This window comes from Chiloscyllium plagiosum, unplaced genomic scaffold (assembly GCF_037043375.1).
Source record: "Chiloscyllium plagiosum isolate Xiang-an unplaced genomic scaffold, Cpla_swu_hap1 HiC_scaffold_29, whole genome shotgun sequence".
Classification (NCBI taxonomy): domain Eukaryota; kingdom Metazoa; phylum Chordata; class Chondrichthyes; order Orectolobiformes; family Hemiscylliidae; genus Chiloscyllium; species Chiloscyllium plagiosum.
In genome coordinates this window covers 36,796,159-36,820,621 of record NW_028270167.1, presented here as the reverse complement: position 1 = coordinate 36,820,621, position 24,463 = coordinate 36,796,159, and the positions used below count along the sequence as shown (strand labels likewise).

Here is a 24,463-nt window from a genome sequence, read left to right as displayed (position 1 = left end):
CACCTAGCTAGAACACCCTGCACACTATGTGACTTCACTTTCTCCATTAGTTTACCATGGGGAACCTTATCAAATGCCTTACTAAAGTCCATGTATATAACACTACAGCCCTTCCTTCATCTATCAACTTGGTCACTTCCTCAAAGAACTCTATTAAGTTGGTAAGGCACGATCTACCCTGCACAAAACCATATTGACTATCACTGATAAGCCATTTTGTTTCCAAATATAAATAGATTTTATCCCTCAGTACCTTCTCCAGCAACGTTCCCACCACTGACGTCAGGCTCACTGATCTGTAGTTAACTGGAATATCCCTACAACCCTTCTTGTACAGGGGGGCAACATGAGCAACCCTCCAATCCTCCGGCACCTCATCTGTGTTTCAGGATGCTACAAAGATATCTGTCAGGGCCCCTGCTATTTCCTCTCTCACCTCCCTCAGCAACCTGGGATAGATCCCATCTGGTCCTGGGGATTTGTCCATTTTAATATCCTTTAGCTTGCTCAACACATCTTCCCTCCCTATGTCAACATAATCCAGAGTAAACAAACTTCTATCTCTAATCTGAGCATTCATCACCTCCCGTTCCTCAGCGATCACTGATGTAAAATAATCATTGAGAATTTCACCCATCTTCTCAGGTTTGCCACACAACCTTCCTATCTTATCCTCTGGTGGACCAACTCTTTCTCTGGTTACCCTCTTGCTTCTTATATAAGAATAAAAGGCCTTGGGATTCTCCTTAATTCTGATTGCTAAAGTTATTTCATGACCCCTTTTAGCCCACTTGATTCCTCGTTTAAGATTGGTCTTAGTCTCCCGATATTCCACCAAGGCTCGTTCTGTTCTTAGCTGCCTGGACCTTATACACGCTTCCCTTTTCCTCTTGGCTAGTCGCACGATTTCTCCTGTCATCCACGGTTCATGAATCTTGCTTTTCCTATCCCTTGTTTTCAAAGGGACATGCCTATCCTGCACTATCTTCAACCTCTCTTTGAAAGCCTCCCACATATCAAATGTGGACTTTCCTTCAAATAGCTGTGTCCAATCCACATTTCCCAGCTCCTGCCTAATTTTGATATAATTGACCTTGGCCCACTCCTACACCATCTCTCATCTTTGTCTACAAGTATTCTGAAACTTACAGAACTGTGGTCACTATTCCCAAAGAAATCCTGGCTTGGCTCATTTCTCAACACTAGGTCCAATATGGTCCCTTCCCTTGTCGGACTATTGACATACTGCTCTAAAAACGTTTCTGGATGGCCCTTAGAAATCCTGCCCCATCCTGATCTCTGACACTAAGTGTATCCCAGTAAATGTTGGGAAAATTAAAATCTCCCATCACAACCACCCTGTTGCCTCTACATCTGTCCATAATCTGTTTGCCTATTTGTTCTTCTGCCTCACGCTCACTGTTGGGAGGCCTGTAGTACAGCCCCACCAATGTAACTACACCCTTCTTATTTCTCAGCTCCACCCATAACACCTCACTGCTCAAGCCCTTCATAGTGTCCTCCTTTAGCACAGTCGTAATATCATCCCTCACCAGCAATGCAACTCCTCCCCCCTTTTTACTTCCCTCCCTGTCCTGTCTGAAGCATCTATATCCTGGAACATTTAGTTGCCGATCATGCCCTTCCTTCAACCAAGTCTCTGTGATCACAATAACGTCATACTCCCAGGCACCAATCCAAGCCCTAAGTTCATTTGCCTTACCCACTATACTCCTTGCATTCAAGTATATGCACTTCAGGCCACTAGTTCTTTTGCGTTCATCTGCTCTCTGCCTACTCTTCCTCTTGGTAATGCTAACTTCGTGATCCTTACAGTCTCCAGCTTCCACCTCACTGTGTAGTAATCTTCTCTTCTGGATTCCAGCCCCCTGCCACATTAGTTAAAACCTCCCAACAGCAATAGCAAAAACTCCCCCAAGGACATTAGTTCCAGTCGGATTCAGGTGGAGACCATCCAATTTGTAATAGTCCCACCTTCCTTCAAACCGGTCCCAATGTCCACAAATCTGAACGCCTCCCTCCTAGACCATCCCTCAAGCAATGTGTTCATCCTGCCTATTCTTTCATTTCTACATTGGCTAGCACATGGCACTGGTAGCAATTCCAAGATCATTACCTTTGAGATTCACCTCTTTAGCTTCTCTCTTAGCTCCCTGAACTCTGCTTTCAGGACCTCATCTTGATTTTTTACTTATATCATTGGTGCCTATGTGCACTATGACAACTGGCTGTTCACCCTCCCCTTTCAGAATGCTCTGCAGCCGATCAGTGGTATCCCTGACCCAAGCACCTGGGAGGCAACATACCATCCAGGAGTCTCGTTTTCGGCTACAGAACCATCTATCTATTCCCCTTGCCATAGAATCCTCTATGACTATGGTCCTATGGGTCTTTTTTTCCCATCCTTCTGAACGGCAGTGCTTGCCACAGTGCCATGACCCTGGCAGCTGCTGCCATCCACTGATGAGCCATCTCCCCAACACTATCCAAAACGGTATACCTGTTTTGGAGGAAGATGACTGCAGGGGACACCTGCACTGCCTTCCTACTCTCTCTCTGCCTTTTGGTCACTCATTCACTGTCTCCCTCAGCAATTCTAGCCTGCGGTGTGACCAATTCACTAAAAATGCTATCCATGACCACCTCAGCATCGCGGATGCTCCACAGTGAGTCCATCCGCAACTCCAAAGTCGTCATACCGTCAAACAAGAGCTGCAGCTATATACACTTCTTGCAAGTGTAACATTCAGGAACATCAGCCATGTTCCTGAGTTCCCACATCAGGCAAGACCTGCATACCAGGGATCCGAGGTCCCCTGCCATTGTAAGCCTTAGATTTATATCAACTAACTAAAACCAAACAATGCACTTAAATGTATGAAAGAAAAGAAAGAAAAATAAATAAATCTTACCTTACAGAGTCCTTTCTCTTCTGGTTAGAGGAGGGTGAGCGGGAGGGAGATACTACGCATGTTTAGCCGCTGCCCAAATTTATACTAAGTCCTTATCTTCCCAGCAACCTCCTTGTCTCCAACTTCACCTCTGTTCTGTCTCCCGCTGCTTCCGGATAGGCAAAATGCCTGTCAATTGGGAGACAGTTGCCCTGGGACTCAACAACATGGCTCTGGACAAGTCTCATGGCAACAGGGTAAAAATGGGCAAGGAGACCTCTTGCTCATTCCCAGATACCATCTTCCCTCAGCTGATGAATCAGTACTCCACTAGGTTGAATAACACTTGGAGGAAGCACGGAGGGTGACAAAAATGCAGGTTGGGGATTGCAATGTCAACTACCAGGAGTAGCTTGACAACAGCATTACGATTGGGTCTGAAAGAACTTAGCTGCTAGGTTGCATTTGGGGCATATGGCAAAGGAACCAACAAGGGAAGAAACATATTTGACCTCATCCTCATCAATATGTTCATGGCGGTGTTAGTAAGAGTGACCACTGCACAGTCCTGATAGAGACAAAGCCCGATCTTCATACTGAGAATACCATCCATCATGCTGTATTCCACGATCACCATGTTAAATGGGACAGACATTGAACAGAACTAGCAACTCAAGATTTAAGGTGTTGTGAGATATGAACAGAATTGTATTCCAAAACAATCTGCAACATCATAGCCTGACATATCCCTCACTTTACCATTACCTTCAGTCCAGGTGATCAACCCTAGTTCAATGAAGGGTGCACAAGGGCATGCCAAGTGCAACACCAGGCATACCTAAAAATAAGGAGTCAACTGGGTGAAACTTCCAAATATGACTACATGCATACAAAACAACATAAGCAGCAAGTGATGGAGAGAGCTAAGCAATCCTGTAACCAATGGATCAAATCTAAGCTATGCAGTCCTGCTCCATCCAGTCATTAATGGTTATTGACAATTAAACAACTCATTGGAGGAGGAGGCTCAACAAATATCTCCATCCTCAAAGAGGATGCAAAAGATATGGTGAAGCATTCACAACAATCATCAGCCAGAAGTGCTGACTGGATGATCCATCTCAGCCTCCACCTGTGGTTGCCAGCATCACAGATGCCAATCTTCAGCTAATTCAATTCACTCCATGATATCAAGAAATGGTAAAGGCAATGGATACTGCAAAGGCTATGAGGCCTAACAACATTTCACAATAATAGAGAAGACTTGTGCTCCAAAACTTGCCACACCTAGCCAAGCCATCCCAGTATAGTAACGATATTGGCATCTACTCAACAATGTGGAAAATTACACACAAAAAGCTGGACAAAGCCAACATGGTCAATTATTGCCCCAGTCTCCTTTCGATCATTAATAATGTGATGAAAAGTGTCATCAATAGTGCTATCAAGCAGCATCTGCTTAGCAACTACCTGCTCACTGATGTTGAGTTTAGATTCCACCAGGGCCACTCAGCTTCTGACTTCATTACAACCTTAATTGAAACATGGTCAAAGAGTTGAATTCTACAGGTGAAATGAGTGACAGCCTTGATATCAAGGCTGCACTTGACCAAGTGTGGCATCAAGAATCCCAAGCAAAATAGAAATCATTGGGAATTGGGAAGAAACTCACTGCAGGTTGGAGTGACATCTGGCACATAGGAAGATGGTTGTGGTTGTTGTAGGTCAGTCATCTTTGCAGGAGGTCTTCAGACTAGTGTCCTTAACCCAACCATATTCAGCTCTTTCATCAATGAGCTTCCCTTCATAATAAGGTCAGAAGTAGGGATGTACACCAATAATTGCACAATGTTCAGCACCATTCACAACTCCTCAGATAATGAATCAGTCCATGTTCAAATGCATCAAGGTTTGGATAATATCCAGGCTTGTGCTGAAAAGTGGCAAGTAATGTTTGTGTCACAGAAATGCCAATGACCATCTCCAACAAGAGACAATCTAGACGTTCAATAGCAGTACCATCACCGATTTCCCCCACTATCAAAATTCCAAGGGTTACCATTGACCAGAAACTCAACTGGACTTGCCATATCAATATAGTAGCTACAAGAAAAGGTCAGAGGCTAGGAACACTGCAGCAAGTAACTCTCCTGACTCCCCAAGGCATGTCAACCATCTACAAGCCTTAAGTCAGGAGTGTGATGGAATACTCCCCACGTGCCTGGATGAGTACACATTGACAGTATGAACACAGTCCCAAAGTACACACTAACAACATATACATAATGCCAGACTGCACAATAACAGCATGAACACAGTCATATAGTACAAACTGACAGTATGAATACATAGTCCTACAACATTCAATGATAGTATGAACACAGTCCCTCAGTAGAAGTCTTTTGAATTACTGGGAATCAATTTCATATGTATATAATTCAGACACTTTTTTCAGTATTGCACATGAGGATCATATCACCTTGCACTACTCCACAGCCAATTTAATGGTTGGAACATAAGCCCACACTCACTTAGTCAACCATGCATCCTTACCATGCGGAGCCATTTCAAGACTTTTATACTAAACTTGTATCAAACTGTGTCTTGCTTGGCAGAATCTTGTTTCTGGCATTGGCGGTTCCTGATGCCATTTTACCATACATCCCCCTCCCCCCCACCCCACAGGTCCAGGATAATCAGACTTAACCTGGTGCCGTGGTGCAGAGTCTTTTAGAAAAACTCTACCAGTGCTATCCCTGTAGTTGCATATGGGGTGGTCCTTTATTCAAAAAAGAACTATGACAGTTTGGTATCTCATGAGGCTGTAGGCTGTTTCTTCAATCCAGCCTTCAAAGTTTGGACTGCTCTTTCTGCCAGGCCATTGAAAGATGGGTAATTAGGAGCTGTCCTTATATGTCGAATTCCAACTCATCCATGCTGACCAGATATCCTAAAAAGATCTCATCCCATTCGCTAGGATTTGGCCCATCTCTCTCTAAACCTTTTCTATTCATGCACCCATACAGATGCTTTATAAATGCTGTAATTGTACCACTTCCTTTGGTAGCTCAATCCAAAAACAAAACACCTCTGCATGGAAAGGTTGCCCTTCAGGTCCTTTTTAAATCTTTCCTCTCTCACCTTAAATCTATGCCCTCCAGTTTTATACTCTCCTGTCCTGGGAAAAAGACCTTGGCTATTCACCCCTCATGCCCCATATGATTTTATAAACCTCTATAAGATCACCTCTCAGCCTCCGATGGTCCAGGGATAAAAGCCCCAGCTTATTCAGCTGCTCCCTATTGATCAAACCATCCAAATCCAGCAACATTTTTCTAAATCTTTTCTGAATCAAGGGTACCAAACAAAGGCATGATGTAAGAAACCCTTATCCCTAAATGAAAGGTGACGGTTGCAAGTGAGTTTCTGCAGGATTGAGTTTCTTTACGCTCATTGGCACTGAAAGAATCCACAGAGGCCTGTATCCTATCACCAAGTCAGCCCTTATATACACATGAATAGTCCTTGACTTCCGTACTGCCTCATTTTGGGTCAGCTCTCAGAGTTACAGTATCTCTGGCACTCTCCTTTTTATCTGTCAGCCTGAACTCCCCAATTGTCCATATTAACAGCCTCAATCAGAGAACTCATATTCTATGATGTCCACCTGGCTGACCTCATTATAATCAAATATCAGTTATCCATAGATCTGAAGAACATATGTTAACCCAGTGCTGCCCCCATGTCGACTATTACTTCCAAGCCCTTCTGCTATAACCAATATTCATTTATCCTTTGTAGTTATTTTGATAAATGAATTTGGTGATAGCTTGACATGCATCCATGGCAGATAAGACTTGAAATTGCACCTTCTGGCACTGATGCAGGGACACTACCATAAAGTCAGAGTTATTCAGCATAGAAACAGGCCCATCAGCTCATCATGCCTATGTCAACCAACAACTGCCAAACTACACTAATTCCAATTACCTGGAATTGGTCCATAGTCTGCCATGCCCTAGCATTTTAAGTGCCTATCCATTTGCTTCTTAAATGTTGCGAGAATATATGCCTCCACCACCCTCTCAGGTAGAACATTCCATACTTCTACCACCTTCTGGGTGAAAAAAGATTTATCTCACATCCTTTCCAAACCACTTATTCTTCACCTTAATCTTGCGCCCTCTGGTCTCAGCTATACCCTGATATGGAGAAAAGATTTTCAAGATTTACCCTTATTATGCCTCTCATAATTTTGACTACCTCAATCAGATTGCGTCCCCACCCCCCCTCCTCAACATTTGTAGACATTACCACTCCACCAGTAGAGCCCTCCTAACCCTTTGTATTCTGTCAACGAAACAACTTTCTATCTGGGCTGTTGCATTTCTTCTTACTTCAGAAACATGAATTTTATAACAAGTCTCCTGAAAAGCAACCAATTAAACAGCTTCAAAGAAATTCATATGTACCAATATCCCCTCTTAGCTATCCTTTTCTGCAATCATCACAATTAAGTCTGTCAACTGAGTTTGCTTATAACAAAATTCTCCTGACTCTGCAATTATTCCATCAAACACAGACAATCAACATTCCCTCTCTGGTTCCATGCTTGGTGATAAACACATTGCTGCTGTTTCCAGCATTGACTTCCAGTTCTGGAAGAGGCTGCCATGCACAGACTGCTGAAGTCTATACAAAGGAAAAAAAATAAATTAATGGGAATGCTGGTAGGATGCTGATCCATTCACCTGCAACTTACACAAGGCAGTCAATGTGCTACATTCATCTCCCTCTTCATGAACTGTGATGGTCCATTGGTTACTCTCCATACTTTAATCACAGCAAAGAGTTACCAAGCTCATACTGGATTGATAGGGGTTATTTTAGTCGAAAATGTTAAAAAGGTTTATTTAACCAACTGATAACTTGCATTTACAGAGCAACATAGGTACACATCCTACTTGATTATGCTTCTCTTTGGAGTCCTCATGGCTGCTGTTCACATGGAGTTATCCTAGCCTTTGCCTCAATACCATACTCAGTTTTTTAAAGCAATAACACTACAAATATAGAACCAGGAGGTGATCTTCCTCTGGAAATCAATCAGATTGTAAGAGGTCTGCATATCGACAGCATTTAGTTACCTCTGAAGCACAACAATCAATATCCTTGTCTTACTAATCTAAATTGATCGCTGTCTTAGGCTAAAGAATTAGATTTTCTACTGCCTTTTATATTGAAGATCCTTCCTGATTTCTCATATGTCCTGACTGAAATTTTAAGTTTATTTTCCCTTGGTCTACACACTGCATTTTCCTCTCTTGAATACTCTTAAAGTTTTAAACTCCTCAATCTTCTCACCTTAAGAGACTCCAAAACAAGTTTAAGGAATCGTTCCTCATGATTAAAACATCCATTTCAGTTTCTTGATAAATTAGAAAGAAATTATGCTCAAAAACTCTTAAAACATGACAATTTGCAGAGATTTGAGTTGTGCTAAATGCAATTTGCACTTAAAATTCCCTTTTCTTACATACTAGTTTTGCTCATTTTGTGTGAATTTTGTTCAAAAGCCTTGTGTAGATGACTGTAAACTGGTATGTATATGGGTTCCTCCAAGCCCCAAGTGATATAGTATGAGTGAGGCAATATGTACCTTTCTGATCTAACTAGATGTGATAATATATTATCTCCATAAACATTTTTATTCCTCTATTATGGCAGCCCTCTCTTGCTTCACTGTTGTACTACGTAGTTTTACTACGTCTTGTGGCTGTAATGAAGCATTTCTAAAGAAACTTTCTATACCAGAATTGCACAACACTTCAAATTGCCCAATGATTATCTGTTTTCTGTGGCTCAGTTAGTAATTTTCCTAGCTGTCAACTGCCAGACTACATACATTTTCTTTCATGGGCCTCTTGTTTCTTTCTCCAAGCCTGCCCCATGGTATTCACATAGTGCAGTTGCTCAATCAGAACTGCAGTTTGTGTGTTATTTTCTATTCCCCCCAATCTTTATTAAGTCAGAAGTCACACCACTCCAGGTTATAGTCCAACATGTTCCTTTGTCAAGTGAAGTTACCCCAGCCTAACAATGGCATCCCCATATCACGCACTGTTTAAGGTATCGCTTTTTGCATAAGGGATCTTTGGCTTCATTTCATGCAAAATGCCTGGTCTATTAACCAGTTCAACTGAGATGTGGAACTATTTCTTCTCAACACCACTCCATAATGCAGTCTGCAGCATTAATACCACACCACTACTCACCATTTTGTACATATGGCATCTTTCAAGCTCAAATTAATCATGCGTAGATGAGGATAGCCACTATGCTTGTGTAACAGAAGAATCTTATTGAGTAAACATTATGAAGTTGACTACATTACCTCAAATATTTACAGGTCACATGAATATGACATAAGTACAGAGACTGTCAGGAGCACGTTCTCCTGCAAGTTCCTTTTTTATTCTGACCAAGTTCCTGTGTATCATTACCCTGCAAAATGATAATTTAAATTTAATGTTTCTTTTGAAACATCATTTATTTTTAAAATTTTAAAATATAGAAAGGAGGATTGGTGGTTTCAATCTACCTTAGCCACAGGCCACCATTGGTTGTTACCCTTAGCCTGATATGACAATTGAATGACCTAACCTTGATGAAGAAAAAAATCAGGAATTTATTGTCAAGAGGCTAGGACAAGATAAAAAAAAATGGATAATGATAATCATGTATTGGTTACAGATCGACAGAGGTGAGTTTGAGAAGGACCCGGTGCTGAAACAACTGGAAGTTCTCAAGGAAGAGGAAAAGGACTATCAGCACATTAAGGTTCAGCAAATAAACATTTCAGTATTCAATGTAATTTTAGTTCTCAAATTTATATTCATAGAAACTCTACTTTATTTGTGATCATCAGACTACTATCCCAGTTACAAGGAAGGGGAAGTGAATGCAGAGATGGTGGGGCAAATTGTTGAGAGGGGACCTTAATGCTGCCAGTGGCAGAACAGTGGTGCCAAGTGGCAAACTAAACCAATTACATGGGTATTTAAGGATTGTTTCCTGCAACTATGGACATTTTGCCCATGTCTGCAAGGAACTGCTGTAGTGATGGAACATTGTCAAGTGAATCCTAATGTCCTCCCATTGGGTTGCTGAATGCCTCCTCATTGATGCCATGGCTCATGGAAGGATTATATCCCTTCCACCATCTCCCTCCCCACCTCTGATGGCAATCGTTGCCTTGCAGAAACATGGTTACCAATGCTCAATCAATATATCCAATACACGAGGTCTTGGCGTCCACCAACATTACTCACCACCACTGAGCTCGCCATATAATTGATAGAGTCAAAACATGTGGTGCTAGAAAAACACATAGATCCTCTTCTTGGAACTGCAGTTAGGTGGCAAGGCTGAAGTATTGAGCTCAACACCCATCAGTTTTTGTTTTGGCAGGGGAGGGTTGTACTCAAAGTGCTCTGAAAGGGAAGGGGTACCTTGGCTGATTGCCAGAACAACAGCAATAATTGGACAAGTAGCCTATCAATCAAGATGGTCTATGCACCAAATAGTCTGCTTTGGATACTGCTAGAACATAAGTGATCTGGCACTTCCCAGACTATGACAAGTCATCTGGTTACTATATTTACATTTTGTTCCCATAGCAAGTCTCAGAGTGTGTTCTCAGAGACATGAGAAACAGTGAGAAATGAGAAAGGTCATCTTATTTTTCAATGACTTTCTGATGAAAAGAAACTCAGTAACAGAAGGAGGTTGCTGCACATCTTCCCAGATCTTTGGTTAGCTGACAATACGGCCATTGTGAGGTGCCCTCCAGTCTGTGCCAGCACTGAATAAGAGAATAGCTGATCTGGATAACAACACCATTTCCCCACATTAACTCCAGCTGAGACACTGACTATTACCCAGCAAAATCTATCAATTTCCATCTCAAAATAGGAAAAGAAATATCTGCATTTCTATCATACAGAGCCATTGGTACAATGCAGGAAATATGGTAGCCAATTTGCACACAGTAAGCTCCAAAGCATGAGATAATCACCAGATTACTTGTTTTAATGAATTTCCATGAGATCTGAGGAAAATCAACCTTATTGGTTCCCATATGTTAAGTGGGAGCGAAGGAACCATGCTGACCAAAAAATATTTATTTCTATAGTGCTAAAGTGCAACAAGAACTACGTTAGAAAAGAGATATTAATAATAGTAATTGTCCTCAACTGACATTATTAAAAATGGCAACCTGTCACCACATTGTTGTTTGTGACATTTTGCTATGAACAAAATGGCTGCCATATTTTCCTTTATTACAACACCAACTGCAATTCTCAAATATTTCATTGGCTGTAAGGTGCCTAGGGTTGTCAAGAGTTCATCAAAGGAGATAAAGAAATAAAAGATCTTTCAACACAAGCTCCATCTGCAGATCTTTAAACTCTTTGCTCCAAAGCTCACAAGACAAGGTGAACTGCAACCAAAGTCCATCAGCACAATGGATGCCTGATTAAGTATTGTCTGTCCTTTTCATGCCGTACATAAAAGACGTTTTTCATGTGCCAGTGCTCCCTCAAAGAGCACACGTCTCAATCGTTCAAATTGGAATTATTTTGTAAATGACGCAATTTCCTTTTACTCGCAGGATCCTACCAATGGCTATTATAGTGTCCGCACCTTCCCGGACCTGCGGCCAGCTGGCAACACCGCCACTGTGGGGTGCCCTCCTGACCAGAGGCCCAATGTGAAGCAGCGGGTGCCTACAGGGATGTCATTCTCCACCCTCTACACACAGCTGAGTGCGGCTAACCGCATGTACGAGTATGGGCAGCGTTTCGTGCTGGGCAATGGTAGCAGTTCCATTGAGCTGTGCGAGCGGGAGTATCAACGGGGCTCCATGAGTGACAGCAACTCCTTCCTGGACAACCAGTGCAACAGCAGTGTCAGTAGCAACAGCAAGCAGGACAGCTCAGTCCAGTTCGATGAGGCCAGCAAAGCCTCTGCCTCTTCCCACTACTCGCACTCCTCCTCACAGAATTCAGATTTAACACGGCCACTGCAGAGAAGGATGCAGACCCATGTCTAATCCCTGGACTGACAGCAACTTTGGCACTGTTAACTCCCAACTTTATGGCTTGGTTCTGCTCTTGAGCTTTCCCTCAGGGTGGGACCTTGAACAGACGCTTCCTCTTATGGTAGACACGTTATAGGCCAAGCTTCCCAATCCCCATCGATTTGGAACTGCAATATTGCCAAATGAAGTAGCCTAGGCATCGGAATTGTGAGAGACTCTTGTTCCCACTTATTCTTCCCTTTCTGGCTGAACCTATTGTGGGACAGTGTCCTGTAATAGCTAGGCTTAACCTAGCTGTGTTGATTGTTTGATAAAAACTAATTGATGTATCTTAGTCTGCCAATGACAGGCAAATCAAGCCCATCCAGTTCTTTAACATGTGTCAAGGATTAGCTATGTTGTGATTTTGATATAGCTTGTGGCCGTGGTGCCAGACTGAATTTTTCCACCCATCTCCCAGGCTTCCTGCAATCCTGGTTTGATCAGATCAGGTTCCGTGGCTCATTGTTAAAGCAGGAATTTACCTCTTAGCCGACCTGAAACATTGACAAGTGCACCAATCTTCATTTATTGGTTGCTGTTAGTGATGCTGTGGGCATCACAGAACGCAGGGGACTGTTCTTTAGGCTTCAGTCACCCCTGTACTGGTCTGCAAAATCAGTGCACAGCCAGAATGACGGTTACAGAGCTTAATGTGTGAGCTCCAGATTCTCCACAAATGACACAACAGTGATTAGGAAGGAGGGCAGAAAGGGGAGAAATGTGTTCTTCATGGTCTTCCTGCCCTCATAAGGCAAATTCGAAATAGAATGTCCAGCCAAAGCCATTCTTGTTGCAAAATTCAGTTTTTTTCCAGTCCCTCCCCTCATTCCCTGTTCTGTGCCTGTCTCATTCTACTGCCTTTCAGTTGGAGACTTGATCACTTCTTTTGGACAGTTAAATCCAGAAAAGCACATTTATCCTGCAACGTCACAGCCATCGTGTGATGCAAATGCTGGATCAACAAATAGGAGCTCAGCTCTTATACAAACAGATATTGGGCCCTGTGATCCTAGTTCTAGTGGATATATGGGCCCTGTGATCTACATCCTGTACAATCGGATACAAAGCCCTGAGATCCTGGCTTCCATGCACTCAGATACTGGGCCCTCCAGTCGTAGTTCCAGTACACCAGGTCCTAAGCCCTTTAATTGCCACTCCTGCACACACAGATACAGTGTTGGGCTGTGCCATCCTAGCCTCCCACACAGACATTGGGCTGTGCTATTTTAGGAAGATGAAATCCAGTTGGAATGCTTTGTCTCTGTCATATAGATGAGTTGTTGTGACACCATTATTGACAAAGCATTGGAAAACATGTACAAAATATGTAAATAACTTTTTATCATCCTGTACAGTGTACCAGAAGTTTCAGTGTTGTTTCTGTCACATTGATTAGTGCAACATCTTCACCTTAAGTAGACCACAGTGTAACATTCCAATATTGTGGAGCAGTAAACGTCCTTCACAACATGCCATGTTATTCAGGTAAATATATGGGCAATGCAACTGCCCTCTGTGTTAGTAGATTAGGAACCACACTGCCATGAAACTTTAAGAACTTGTGAAAGATTTATGTGAAGCATTGGTTACAGACAATGCATTTTTATAAGAATTTTTGAAATGATTTTAACATAGAATTGTATATGTGGTTGAGAGAGAGGTTAATGCCAGTGCACCCTCAACTATGGCTGAGAAATTGGGATCCTTAACTCTATCGGCAGTCCAGACGTTGAGGTCTTAAATCAGGTCCATAGCAACTTCTCGAATTTGACAATCAATCAGTGAATGCATACCTGGGACATTCTGTGGAAGACTGTACAGTGCACAGCACAACTTACTTCAAGAAAGACAAAACAAGAGCAAAATCAAAATATTCAAAATCCCCTACCATTTCAAAAGCAAAATAAATGAATTTTGTTTTGTAAGACTGGGAGTATTATTCTATCTATAACACCAAGCCTCCCAAGTTCCTAGGTCACTTCAGTCATGTCACTAAAGGAACTATACTTGGGCTTTGCTTCCTAGAGCAGTACATCTACATCCTAAAGTATAATTTCGATCCTGCCATTCCATCAGGAAAGAAGTTCGGGAGCCGGTAAAATACTTCCCCTTTCTTGCCAACTCCTTAACATCGACTTCTGTCAGTTTTGGTGGCAGTTGAGGCTCCTGTTAGTTTTCAAGGTTAGAATCCTATTAATAAATGTAAATCAGGGTCCTGTGATGCATATGGCACCACACTGGACCTCAGTCCCAATCCTGAGAGGGAAAGCTGATCCAAACTGTTGGAAATCTAGCAAGATGTAGATAAGATCATTTTTTTGAAAAGCCCTGCAGGAGGAAAGGGCATCTAGAGGACAATCTTTTCCCTCACTGCCCACCGCAGAAGGAAAAACCCACATAAAAATAGTAATTCTTGAAATGAATGTACTGGTTGTACTGCAGGCTCCTCCATTTAGAGTGAACAAGAGGAGTTGGAGCAGAGCCTCTTACTCACCAGTTTTACTATTTTTTTTTCTCCTCTGGGCAAACAGGCTCTCTTCTCCATAACCCTGTCTGCACTTGCCCTGCTGGACGTAACCAGTCTTATCTCAGCATTATTACACTGTCTCACTTCCACCTGATCTCCATCCTGCCCTCATACCATTTTCTGCCCAGAAGCTAATCAGGCCCGATCAACAATACCCTTTGAAGCTTTGACAAAGACTCTTGGTGCCAGATTGCCGGCTTGTGGCTAAGTGCTCAAACTCTTATCAGGAAGTTGTGGATTCACGTCCACTCCAGAGACATAAATAATGAACATAGGCATACATTACAGTGCTGTGAATGAGGAAGTGCTGCACAGTTGGAGGTCTGCCACTTGAAGGAAGCATTGAGCTGTCTCCTCAGGTAGAACCTAAATAATCTCACAGCACTATGTTAAAAAAGACCAGAGGAGTCGCTCCATTGTTCCGGCCAATATATATCTCTCAATCTACATCACTGAAAACAGATGACCTTGTAATTATTACATTGCTGTTTATTACATTGCTGTGCACAAATTGTCACATTTCCAATGCTAAACCAGTGACTGCCCTTCAAAAGTACTAAAGTGGCTGTAAAGTGCTTTGGGATGTTCTGATGTCGTGAATCTATATGCAATTCTGTCTTTCTTGGAAATAACTTTGACCGTCCGAAAGATTTGCACATTCTAGTGAAGCTCTTGTGATGAAATAAGCCCTCAAATCAATGTGGTAATAACCAATTGTTTTACAATTTCCAACACCTTCTAGAATCTTCCATCAAAGGAATAACAAAAGCCATTCAGAAGAAAAGGCAACAGAGTGTAACTCAAAAAGTTAAATACTGCTGGAAATCTAAAATAAAGACAGAAAATACTGAAAATATTCTGGTAGTGTCTGTGAGGAGAAAAATGATTCAGGACTCTGGTGTCTGATCAGAACAATTCCCAGTTTTGATAAAAAGATGCTAGTATAATTATTGCAATGCACTAACTCCCATTAGGAGGCTTTCTAATTTTGGGTTAATAATATGCAAGTACCAGACACATCAGCTGACAGGGTGTGCCTCTCTTCCCGAAGAAGGGCGACCTGACTTAAAAAATCTGTAAGCCTATAAAATGAGAAAAAAAAATCACATAATCTCGAATAAAACTCTTACTTCTTCATTGAAATGGGAGAGTATTTGGAGCAAAAGCTGTACCCACCATGCCACTCACACTCACATTCCCCCTTCTGAAAAGTTCATTTCTGTGCCCGTTGTCCCAGATTTTTGTGGACTAAATCAGTCAAGATAAAATGTCAATAAATTATGCAAATGAAAAATGTGGGAATCTGTTGTCACCCAGATCTATAAAAATAGACACATACTGTGGTTCTCCAGTCATCAACATGTTTATCAAGAAGCTGAAGGCAATTTTCCAGAATGCATTATTATGGCGCAATTCAAACCTCTTCCAAGGAACCACTTATCATTATGGCTTTCTTGGTTCTCAGAATACTGTGTCAAGTTACTATGGAGATGGGCTCTTTGCAAATGTGGGAACTCTACCACCTGGAAGGGTACAGGCAGCAGACATGTGGGAACATCACCACCTGAAAGTTCTCCTCTATATCACACGCTGCCTTGACTTAAAAAAAATTTCTTTTCCTTTACTGTTGCCGGATAAAAATATTGAATTTCCTCCCTCAGCAGTGTGACCGTGCCTTCACAAAAGAGACATCAGAAGGTGGCTCATCACCACTCCTCCAAGGGCAATTAGGGATGGGCAACATATGTGGATCCTGCCAGCTGTACTGAGAACCCAACAATTTAAAAAAAATACAGATGTGAACACTGACACCTGAGGACACCCTGAACTCCATTGAAATGCAAATGAATCAGATTCAGGAACCTTATTAGCTTCACAAAAGTCAAAGCTTTTCTAACTGATCCTGCACCTATCTCTTCAGCAGTTTAGTGTCCTTTCTTGCCAAACCAAAAGACACTGAGTTTGACAATAATCATGATTTTCTGGCCCTCTCCTCAGCTTGCAGCTTCATTGAAGGTGTAATTGTGAAGGAGAGAATAGTCTGATAGAGGTCCTGTTCATATCACTAGCAGACCTTTGAACGTAGCTACCCTTCCTCCTGGGATCATTTGAAATCCAGCTGCTAAGCCTCAGCCTGAAAGAAAGAGAGGATTGCATCTCATTATTGAGAGAAAAATTTACAATTTGATTTATTATATCATGACCATTCAAAGGCATTCAATAATAAGTATAATACCATATTAAATATAAATTTTACTGAAATACTTTTACCTTTTGGCAAAGATTGTAAGATTAGTATTTTCACAAGTGATGTCTAATCATTCAATTAGCACTGTGCCCTCCGCAATCTTAGAACATGTTAAAGAAATAAGTAGGAAATATCAATTTACCACAATTAAGTATAAAAACGTCATGAGACTGTGAATATTGTACAGTTGGCTAGTCAGAATCTGACACACAAATCTGAATAATCCTTCAAATGGGAGTTCATCAAAATCAAAGATGTTGACAGTACAGAATAAAACTACAACTATGTCATTATTATTCCATTTCCTTGCTCCATAACCACTGAGCAATTAAATTATTTCTTTTTCAAGTTTTATCCAATTCTTTTTTTAAAACTTTCCAGAGAATTTGCTTTCAATTTGTATAAAGCAGATCATAACTCCACATTATTAAACTTCTTTTTGTATTTCCTCATTATTATTTAATTTCCCAATTAAATATCTATCCTCTAATTCAATACTTATTGCCTCTTTCTCCCTATTTTCTTTAACAAAACCAGTGTCAATAATGATTTGGTATTAGACTGGGGTGTGCAAAGTTAAAAATCACACAACACCAGGCTATAGTCCAACAGGTTTATTTGGAAGCACTAGCCATCGGAGCACTGCTCTTTCATCAGGTGGTTGTGGAGAATAAGATTGTAAGACACAGAATTTGTAGCAAAGGTTTAAAGTGTGATGTAACTGAAATTATATATTGAAAAAGACCTGGATTGTTTGTTAAGTCTCTCATCTTTTAGAATGAACATGTTGGTTTCAGTTCTTTCTATGTAAATCGCAGAACTTTTTTTAAAAAGTTATTCTCAAGTGAACTTTAACAACTGGTGTCATGTCGGTCCAGATAATGTATTGAAGGTGTGAGCTTCCCTGTGAGGCTGTCTGTGCCACAATGGTCTAATCTAAAATCAGATTTACAGAATCTTACATGGATTCATGCAGTTTTTGAACAAAGTGAAATGTAATTCTGCAAGTACAAATTCACCCACAAACTTATATGTGTATGTGTGCATGTGGGTATGTGTATGTGTGCAGACAGACACACAGAGACTTCTATACACACTCTCACAGACGTATACCCTTTAAACTCAAATACACACTCTCTCTCACACTCAAAACCCCACCTTCCACATACACATGTGCACATATACACATATAAGTTTGTGGGGTAAATTTGTACTTGCAGAATTACATTTACTTTACTCAAAAACTGCATGAATCCATGTAAGATTCTGTAAATCTTTTTTTTAAAGAGTAGAATCAGTCTGACCATTGTGGTAGAGAGCTTCACAGGGAAGCTTACACCTTCAATGCATTATCTGGGCCGACATGACACCAATTGTTAAAGTTCACTTAAGAATGTAACTTTTAAAATAAAATGTTGGTATTTACATATGAAAGAATTGAAACCAATGTGGTCATTCTAAAAAATGAGAGACTTAACAAACAATCCAGGTCTTTTTCAATATATAATTTCAGTTACATCAGTGTAAATGTTTGCTATAAATTCTGTGTCTTACAGTCTCATACTCTACAACCACCTGATGGAGCAGCGCTCAGAAAACTAGTGCTTCCAAATAAACCTGTTGGACTATAACCTGGTGTTGTGATTTTTAACTCCCGATGCGGTCTCTTCTACATTGGAGAGACTGGATGCCTCCTCGCAGTGCGCTTCAGGGAACATCTCTGGGACACCTGCACCAATCAATCCTATTGCCCCGTGGCCCAATATTTCAAATCCCTCTCCCACTCTGCAGAGGACATGCAGGTCCTGGGTCTCCTCCACCGCCGCTTCCTCACCACCCGATGCCTGGAGGAAGAACGCCTCATCTTCTGCCTCGGAACACTTCAACCCCAGAGCATCAATGTGGACTTCACCTGTTTCCTCATTTCCCCTCCCCCCACCTCACCCCAGTTCCAACCTTGCAGCTTAGCACTGTCCTCATGACCTGTCCGACCTGCCAATCTCCCTTCCCACCTGTCCGCTCCACCCTCCCTTCTGACCCATCACCTCCATTTCCACTCCCATTCACCTATTGTACTCTTTGCTATCTTCTCCCCAGCCCCACCCCACCCCCATTTATCTCTCCACCTTGGGGGTTCCCTGCCTCCATTCCTGACGAAGGGCTTTTGCCCGAAACGTCGATTTTCCTGCTCCTCGGACGCTGCCTGACATGCTGTGCTTTTCCAGCACCACTCTGATCCAAACTCTGGTTTCCAGCATCTGCAGTCCTCACTTTTGCCTGCCTGATTTTTAACTCTGTAAATATTGAACACTTATGTTAAATGTCCCCTTGACCTTACCTGCACCAAAAAGATCTATCCCAAATTCTCCACGTTATTCTCTCAACCTTGGCACCATCCTGGTAAATATACCTTGTACATTGGTGAATTGAAAACATATCTAATCAGCCATGATTTTATTGAATGGCCGATCAGGCTTAAAAGGCTGAATGGCCTACTTGTTCTCCTAATTCAGGCACTCATATGTTTTCCAAAGTCTGAACTATGTGCTAAACTGGCTTTTCCGCTCTAGACACCCTCTTATTTTCTACTCTTGTTCTCATTCCATATCATTGTGGATTCCAGTTGTCATATTAGGGTCACAACTGTTTGGCTGAATCAGTGTGGAGGTGTGTGCATGGGCAAGCGGGGGGAGTATGCGTAGGGAAATTCTATGATATGACCTTGTCGGCACTGCTCTGATTCTAGACCTCTCAAATTAATGCTGTGGAGAAGGTACAGATGAGGTATACCAGGATGCTCCAGGGATTAGGTTATTCAGGTTATCCAGAGATTAGAGATTGCTCTCCCAAGAAAGGAAAGGTTTTGGGGGAGACTTAATAGATGTATTCAAAATTATGAAGTTTTGAATGATCAAATAAGAAGAACAAGCTATGACATTAAAGTCAGTAATCAGAAGTCATAGATTTAAAAGAATTGACAGAAGAATTGGAAGACAAATGGCGATAAGACACTAAAGCAAAGGAACTGTAGTAGGCCATTCAGTCTGCCCTGATCATGGTCGATCTGATTAGCCTCCATTTTACGTTTCCCCATAAACCTTAATTCCCTTATGAATTAAAATTGTGTATATCTCAGCCTTGAACATACTTAATGACCTAGTCCTCTGTAGTAAAGAATTCCTCAGATTCACAAGCCTCAGAGAGAAAGAAATTATTTATCATTGTCTTAAATGGATGACCCTTTACTCTGAGATCATGCCCTCTGGTCCTAGACTGTCCCACATTGCTGTCAATAAGGTTGTCTCTCATTCTTCTAAATTCCAATGAGCACAGGCTGAACTTACTCAATCCCTCCTCATAAGACAGTACCTTCATACCTGGGATCTTTTTCACACATCGGGTTTGTAGTGATTGAAACGCGGTCAACCAGGTGGGCCACATAGAATATGAAATTCCATGATTGAGGATGTTAATCTGGTTCAATCAGGGAGCCATGGGTGAAAAATATAAACAGGATTGCCAGGGTTTCTGTTCACTCCAGGAGCTAGCTCTGTGCTCGCTGGGTCAGTGTCATGTATCGTGCACATGTCAATAAAGAGTGACTTGGTGATACGATACTGGTCTTCATGGAGGTATTTCAGGGTTGTTATGATTTGAAAGGCACAACCTGACATCACAGGCAATCAGATCCCATAGGAAGTTTCAAAGACAAGCATGGACTTTGCAAGGGTGTTAATACAAGCCTCACTCCAATGACTTCTGCACAAAATACAGGCTGACCCTCGAATGCAGATTGTCAGTTGTGCCATTTCTTACAGCTCTCTCAGATGACAGTATTAGATATCAGAGCATTAATTTGAGAACTGATATTATCTCTTTATTGTCCTGGAAAATGTTTATCTCTCAACAATATTTAAAATGAAATTATTGGGATGTTATCTCATTGCTGTGGGATTTTGTCGTGTATAGATTGGTTGCCATGATAGCTACCTTTCTACTGGCTGTGCAATGGCTTCATGTCATGCCAAGGTTTTGAAAGGATTATAGAAATCCTTTCTTTCTCTTTTGCATTATGATCCAGGGTGCAGGATTGCACTGTTGCTCTAGTCTTCTTATTCCACGGATCACAACTTGAAATAACACTTTTCCTAGTTACAGAGATGATCCATTGCAATTAAATACACTGAATATTAAATGTTTTTTGAAAAGTTAAATCTCTGTGAAGTTTTTTGGACGGATTCACATTGAGAAATATTGCTAGATTTGCAATGTACCTCATCAAATGCACCTCAATAATGACTTTTTTTTTAGATTACATTAGATTACATTACAGTGTGGAAACAGGCCCTTCGGCCCAACATGTCCACACCGACCGGCCGAAGCGAAACCCACCCATACCCCTACATTTACCCCTTACCTAACACTACGGGTAATTTAGTATGGCCAATTCACCTGACCCTGCACATCTTTGGATTGTGGGAGGAAACCGGAGCACCCGGAGGAAACCCACGCAGACACGGGGAGAACGTGCAAACTCCACACAGTCAGTCGCCTGAGGAGGGAATTGAACCCGGGTCTCTGGCGCTGTGAGGCAGCAGTGCTAACCACTGTGCCACCGTGCCGCCCTTATTCCACCCCACCCCACCCCCCATGCATTCTTCATGTTAGATTCTAACGTCATCCTATGACAAGTAGAACAACTTGCCATTCAGCAGCTACCTGCCAAACCATCAGCATCCCTTTTGCCTGCACAATCTTTAAAAGGCCATTCTGCAACCAGACAAACATTGGCAATGCAGTGCTCCCCATCATCTCCAACATGACTGCATCGCAGTCACAAAGACATGTATGGGAACATCATGTACTACTAAGCAATCAAACAATTTCAAATATGAGCTTGTATTGATAGCCATCAAAAGGAAACATAAACAAAATCATAGCGGCTTCACGTCACCCCGTGAATGCAAACCATATTGTGGCAAAATGACCAACAACTCCTTAACACTCTATGATAGTCTGCTGTACCTAGCTCCCATTTAGTGAAGTGGATCTACTGCTAAGAAGACTGTTCCCATTCTCCCAGCTCATTAATATCCTCATTGCCACACTCTGTCCAGACTGTACTAGACAGGATTCCTCAACCTCTGATGCCCCACCTATTCTGAACAGTACAAGCAGTGAAACCACATCTTCAGCAGCCCTGTTTTCTGCTCTACTGTGATCTAGGTTGCAACATATGCAGCACTCTGGATCATCAGGGAATTCCACATACTGTAATGAGGCATGGTCGCAATTGGTTTTCCTTTTCTCCTAGTAACAACCTTCTAAGGCTCCCTGAACCCTCAAACACACCAGGTATATGAGAGTGCTCCAGGGTGTAGGAGTTGTCACAGCTGCCACGATAATGGATACACATCACAGAATACCATAATATTATTAGAATGGACACCCTGACTGTTGATGAATTCCACAGCATTGCAGTATGACCTTCTCAGTGCCGCGTGTATACAGTAAATGGTGCATTAAACTTGGGGAAAGTCATCTATGTTCCTGAATCCTACTGCACTGACCTCATCGTCGGGAAACAAAATGAGTCAGGGTGATCTTCCATTGCGGGCATCACTCACCATGCAGATGCATTGTAGGTACATGACTGAGAGATCCCACTCAGACTGAGTGAGCCGTCATTCCCTGGAAGGAACCAGTCACAGAGACACTCAAAGCTGCTGTCCCCTACACAGCCCCCGGGAGAAGATGGCCTCCCGTTCCTCGGGTCTATCTCCAGCATCTGTCACATTGCTGTCACAGTGTTCCAGGACAAACAAAGCCTGTATCAACACCATGCCTCACTCATCCTCAGGAAATGGAATTAGGAGCAAAAACTCTCTGCCACTCGTGGTCCTCAATATTGAGGGTCCCTGCAGCAGTGGATGCCTTCCTGGGCTGAGTTTCTTGTTTTCCATGGTAGCTTGTTGCTGCTCCAAGGCTTCCCTTTAGTCCCAAGCTTCCTCCCTGCACCTTCAATTTCTCAGGAAGGCAGCCACCAGCGATCAACATCCCCATAATAGCAAGACACAGGACTCTCAGTGGAAATGGTCTATGCTGGTAACACAAGGAGCAAAAGTTGTTTTTAGTCTCAGAGGAGTTATTGTTAGCATTGCCCGCAGGTAAGTGCTGCACACACTCCTCCCCAAAATGAGACGTACAGTAAGCTAATAACGCTTCAGCTTCAGCCTCAGCATGGACACCAAAATGGTGAAAATACCGCACCAGCTGAGAGTCCAAGACATTCCAAATTAATGGACAGCCTGCTGTGCTCTGACCCTAGTCCGATCTCAAACCCACATCAATCATGAATTCTTTCACTGCATTCAGTAGAGATAATCTTTGTACTTACAAAACAGATGAAAAAAAAGGTCTCCACCTCCTACATCTCCTTTGGAAATTGGATGATTAATGGTTCACCACTGGCCAGCGTTGGCCTCTTTTAACATCATCACTGCTAACTGTAGTATCATTGAGTTGTCAATGTTTGCAAGTGCCAACGATACGGAGCAATCTGCATTTAACCAGCATCTGAATGCTAAGTACCTTAGTGGGTGGCATGGTGGCACAGTGGTTAGCACTGCTGCCTCACAGCCCCAGAGACCCGGGTTCAATTCCCACCCTCAGGCGACTGACTGTGTGGAGTTTGCACATACTCCCCGTGTCTGCGTGGGTTTCCTCCGGGTGCTCCGGTTTCCTCCCACATTCCAAAGATGTGCAGGTCAGGTGAATTGGCCATGCTGAATTGCCCGTAGTGTTAGGTGAAGGGGTAAATGTAGAGTAATGGGTGGGTTGCACTTCGGCGGGTCGGTGTGGACATGTTGGGCCGAAGGGCCTGTTTCCACACTGTAATCTAATCTAATCTAATCTAAAAACTCTGTATGTATAGCAAATAAGCAACAAAATGATTTCTAATTAAATGCAGCTTTGGGTTGCAAATAGTTGCTTCATGTATTTGCCCTGTTGTCCTGCAATGTTGGATCCCATACTATCACCAATCAAGCTGGCACTTTGCCCCCATTGGTCTTTTCCCTGCCAATTTCTAGCTCCATTTTCCACCCAGAAAATGATAAGAGATTTCCCAAACTGTTTTTACTGGCTCTACAGCACTGACTCTTGTCCATACCTAAGGGTGTAACTGGACATATCTCCTGACCATGAGTAACCCAAACCAACAAATGATCATGGCCCAGCCCCTGAACTGTCTGCAGACTGTGCCTGTGAGACCTCTGGTGGTACCTCTGACAGAGAACCAACCCAGTTTGATACACTGATGACGAATGCACAGTACTTTCTTATTGGACCATTTGGTCGAATATGCATAGTGCAGCCTGTTTGCCACAAAGGTAGCTGGCATTTGCTGTAGGTATTATATTGGCATCTCTGTGTGCTGTGCAGCAAGACTTTTGTGCCCGTCAGACAAATCCCTATTGACACACATGACAAGCAGTCTCTCTTTATGTCTGCATTAAAGAGGACATCAGTATGGCAGTACTCATAGCCTTTGGCTCTGGCTGAATCGCCAATACAGAAACAGGCCTGGCAAGTCGTCAATGCTGCGAGTACGCAGGTAACTGCGATGTGAG

At 42.3% G+C, this 24,463-nt stretch overlaps 1 protein-coding gene across 7 annotated transcripts in view; it reads left to right on the top strand.

Annotated features, from left to right (window-relative positions):
- kirrel3a (kirre like nephrin family adhesion molecule 3a) overlaps nt 1-17,455 on the top strand; it is a 638,457-nt gene extending 621,002 nt beyond the window's left edge. For 3 of the 7 annotated variants that reach the window (XM_087976494.1, XM_043676912.2, XM_087976497.1), the window contains 2 exons: nt 9,666-9,782; nt 11,587-17,455. In XM_087976494.1, the coding sequence (XP_087832620.1) occupies nt 9,666-9,782; nt 11,587-12,027 (558 nt within the window). In that variant the 3' untranslated portion in view covers nt 12,028-17,455. The remainder of the gene's footprint in view (nt 1-9,665; nt 9,783-11,586) is intronic. The other 4 variants (XM_043676913.2, XM_087976496.1, XM_087976495.1 and 1 more) reach the window with 4 other exon arrangements.
- Nucleotides 17,456-24,463: the final 7,008 nt, after the last annotated feature.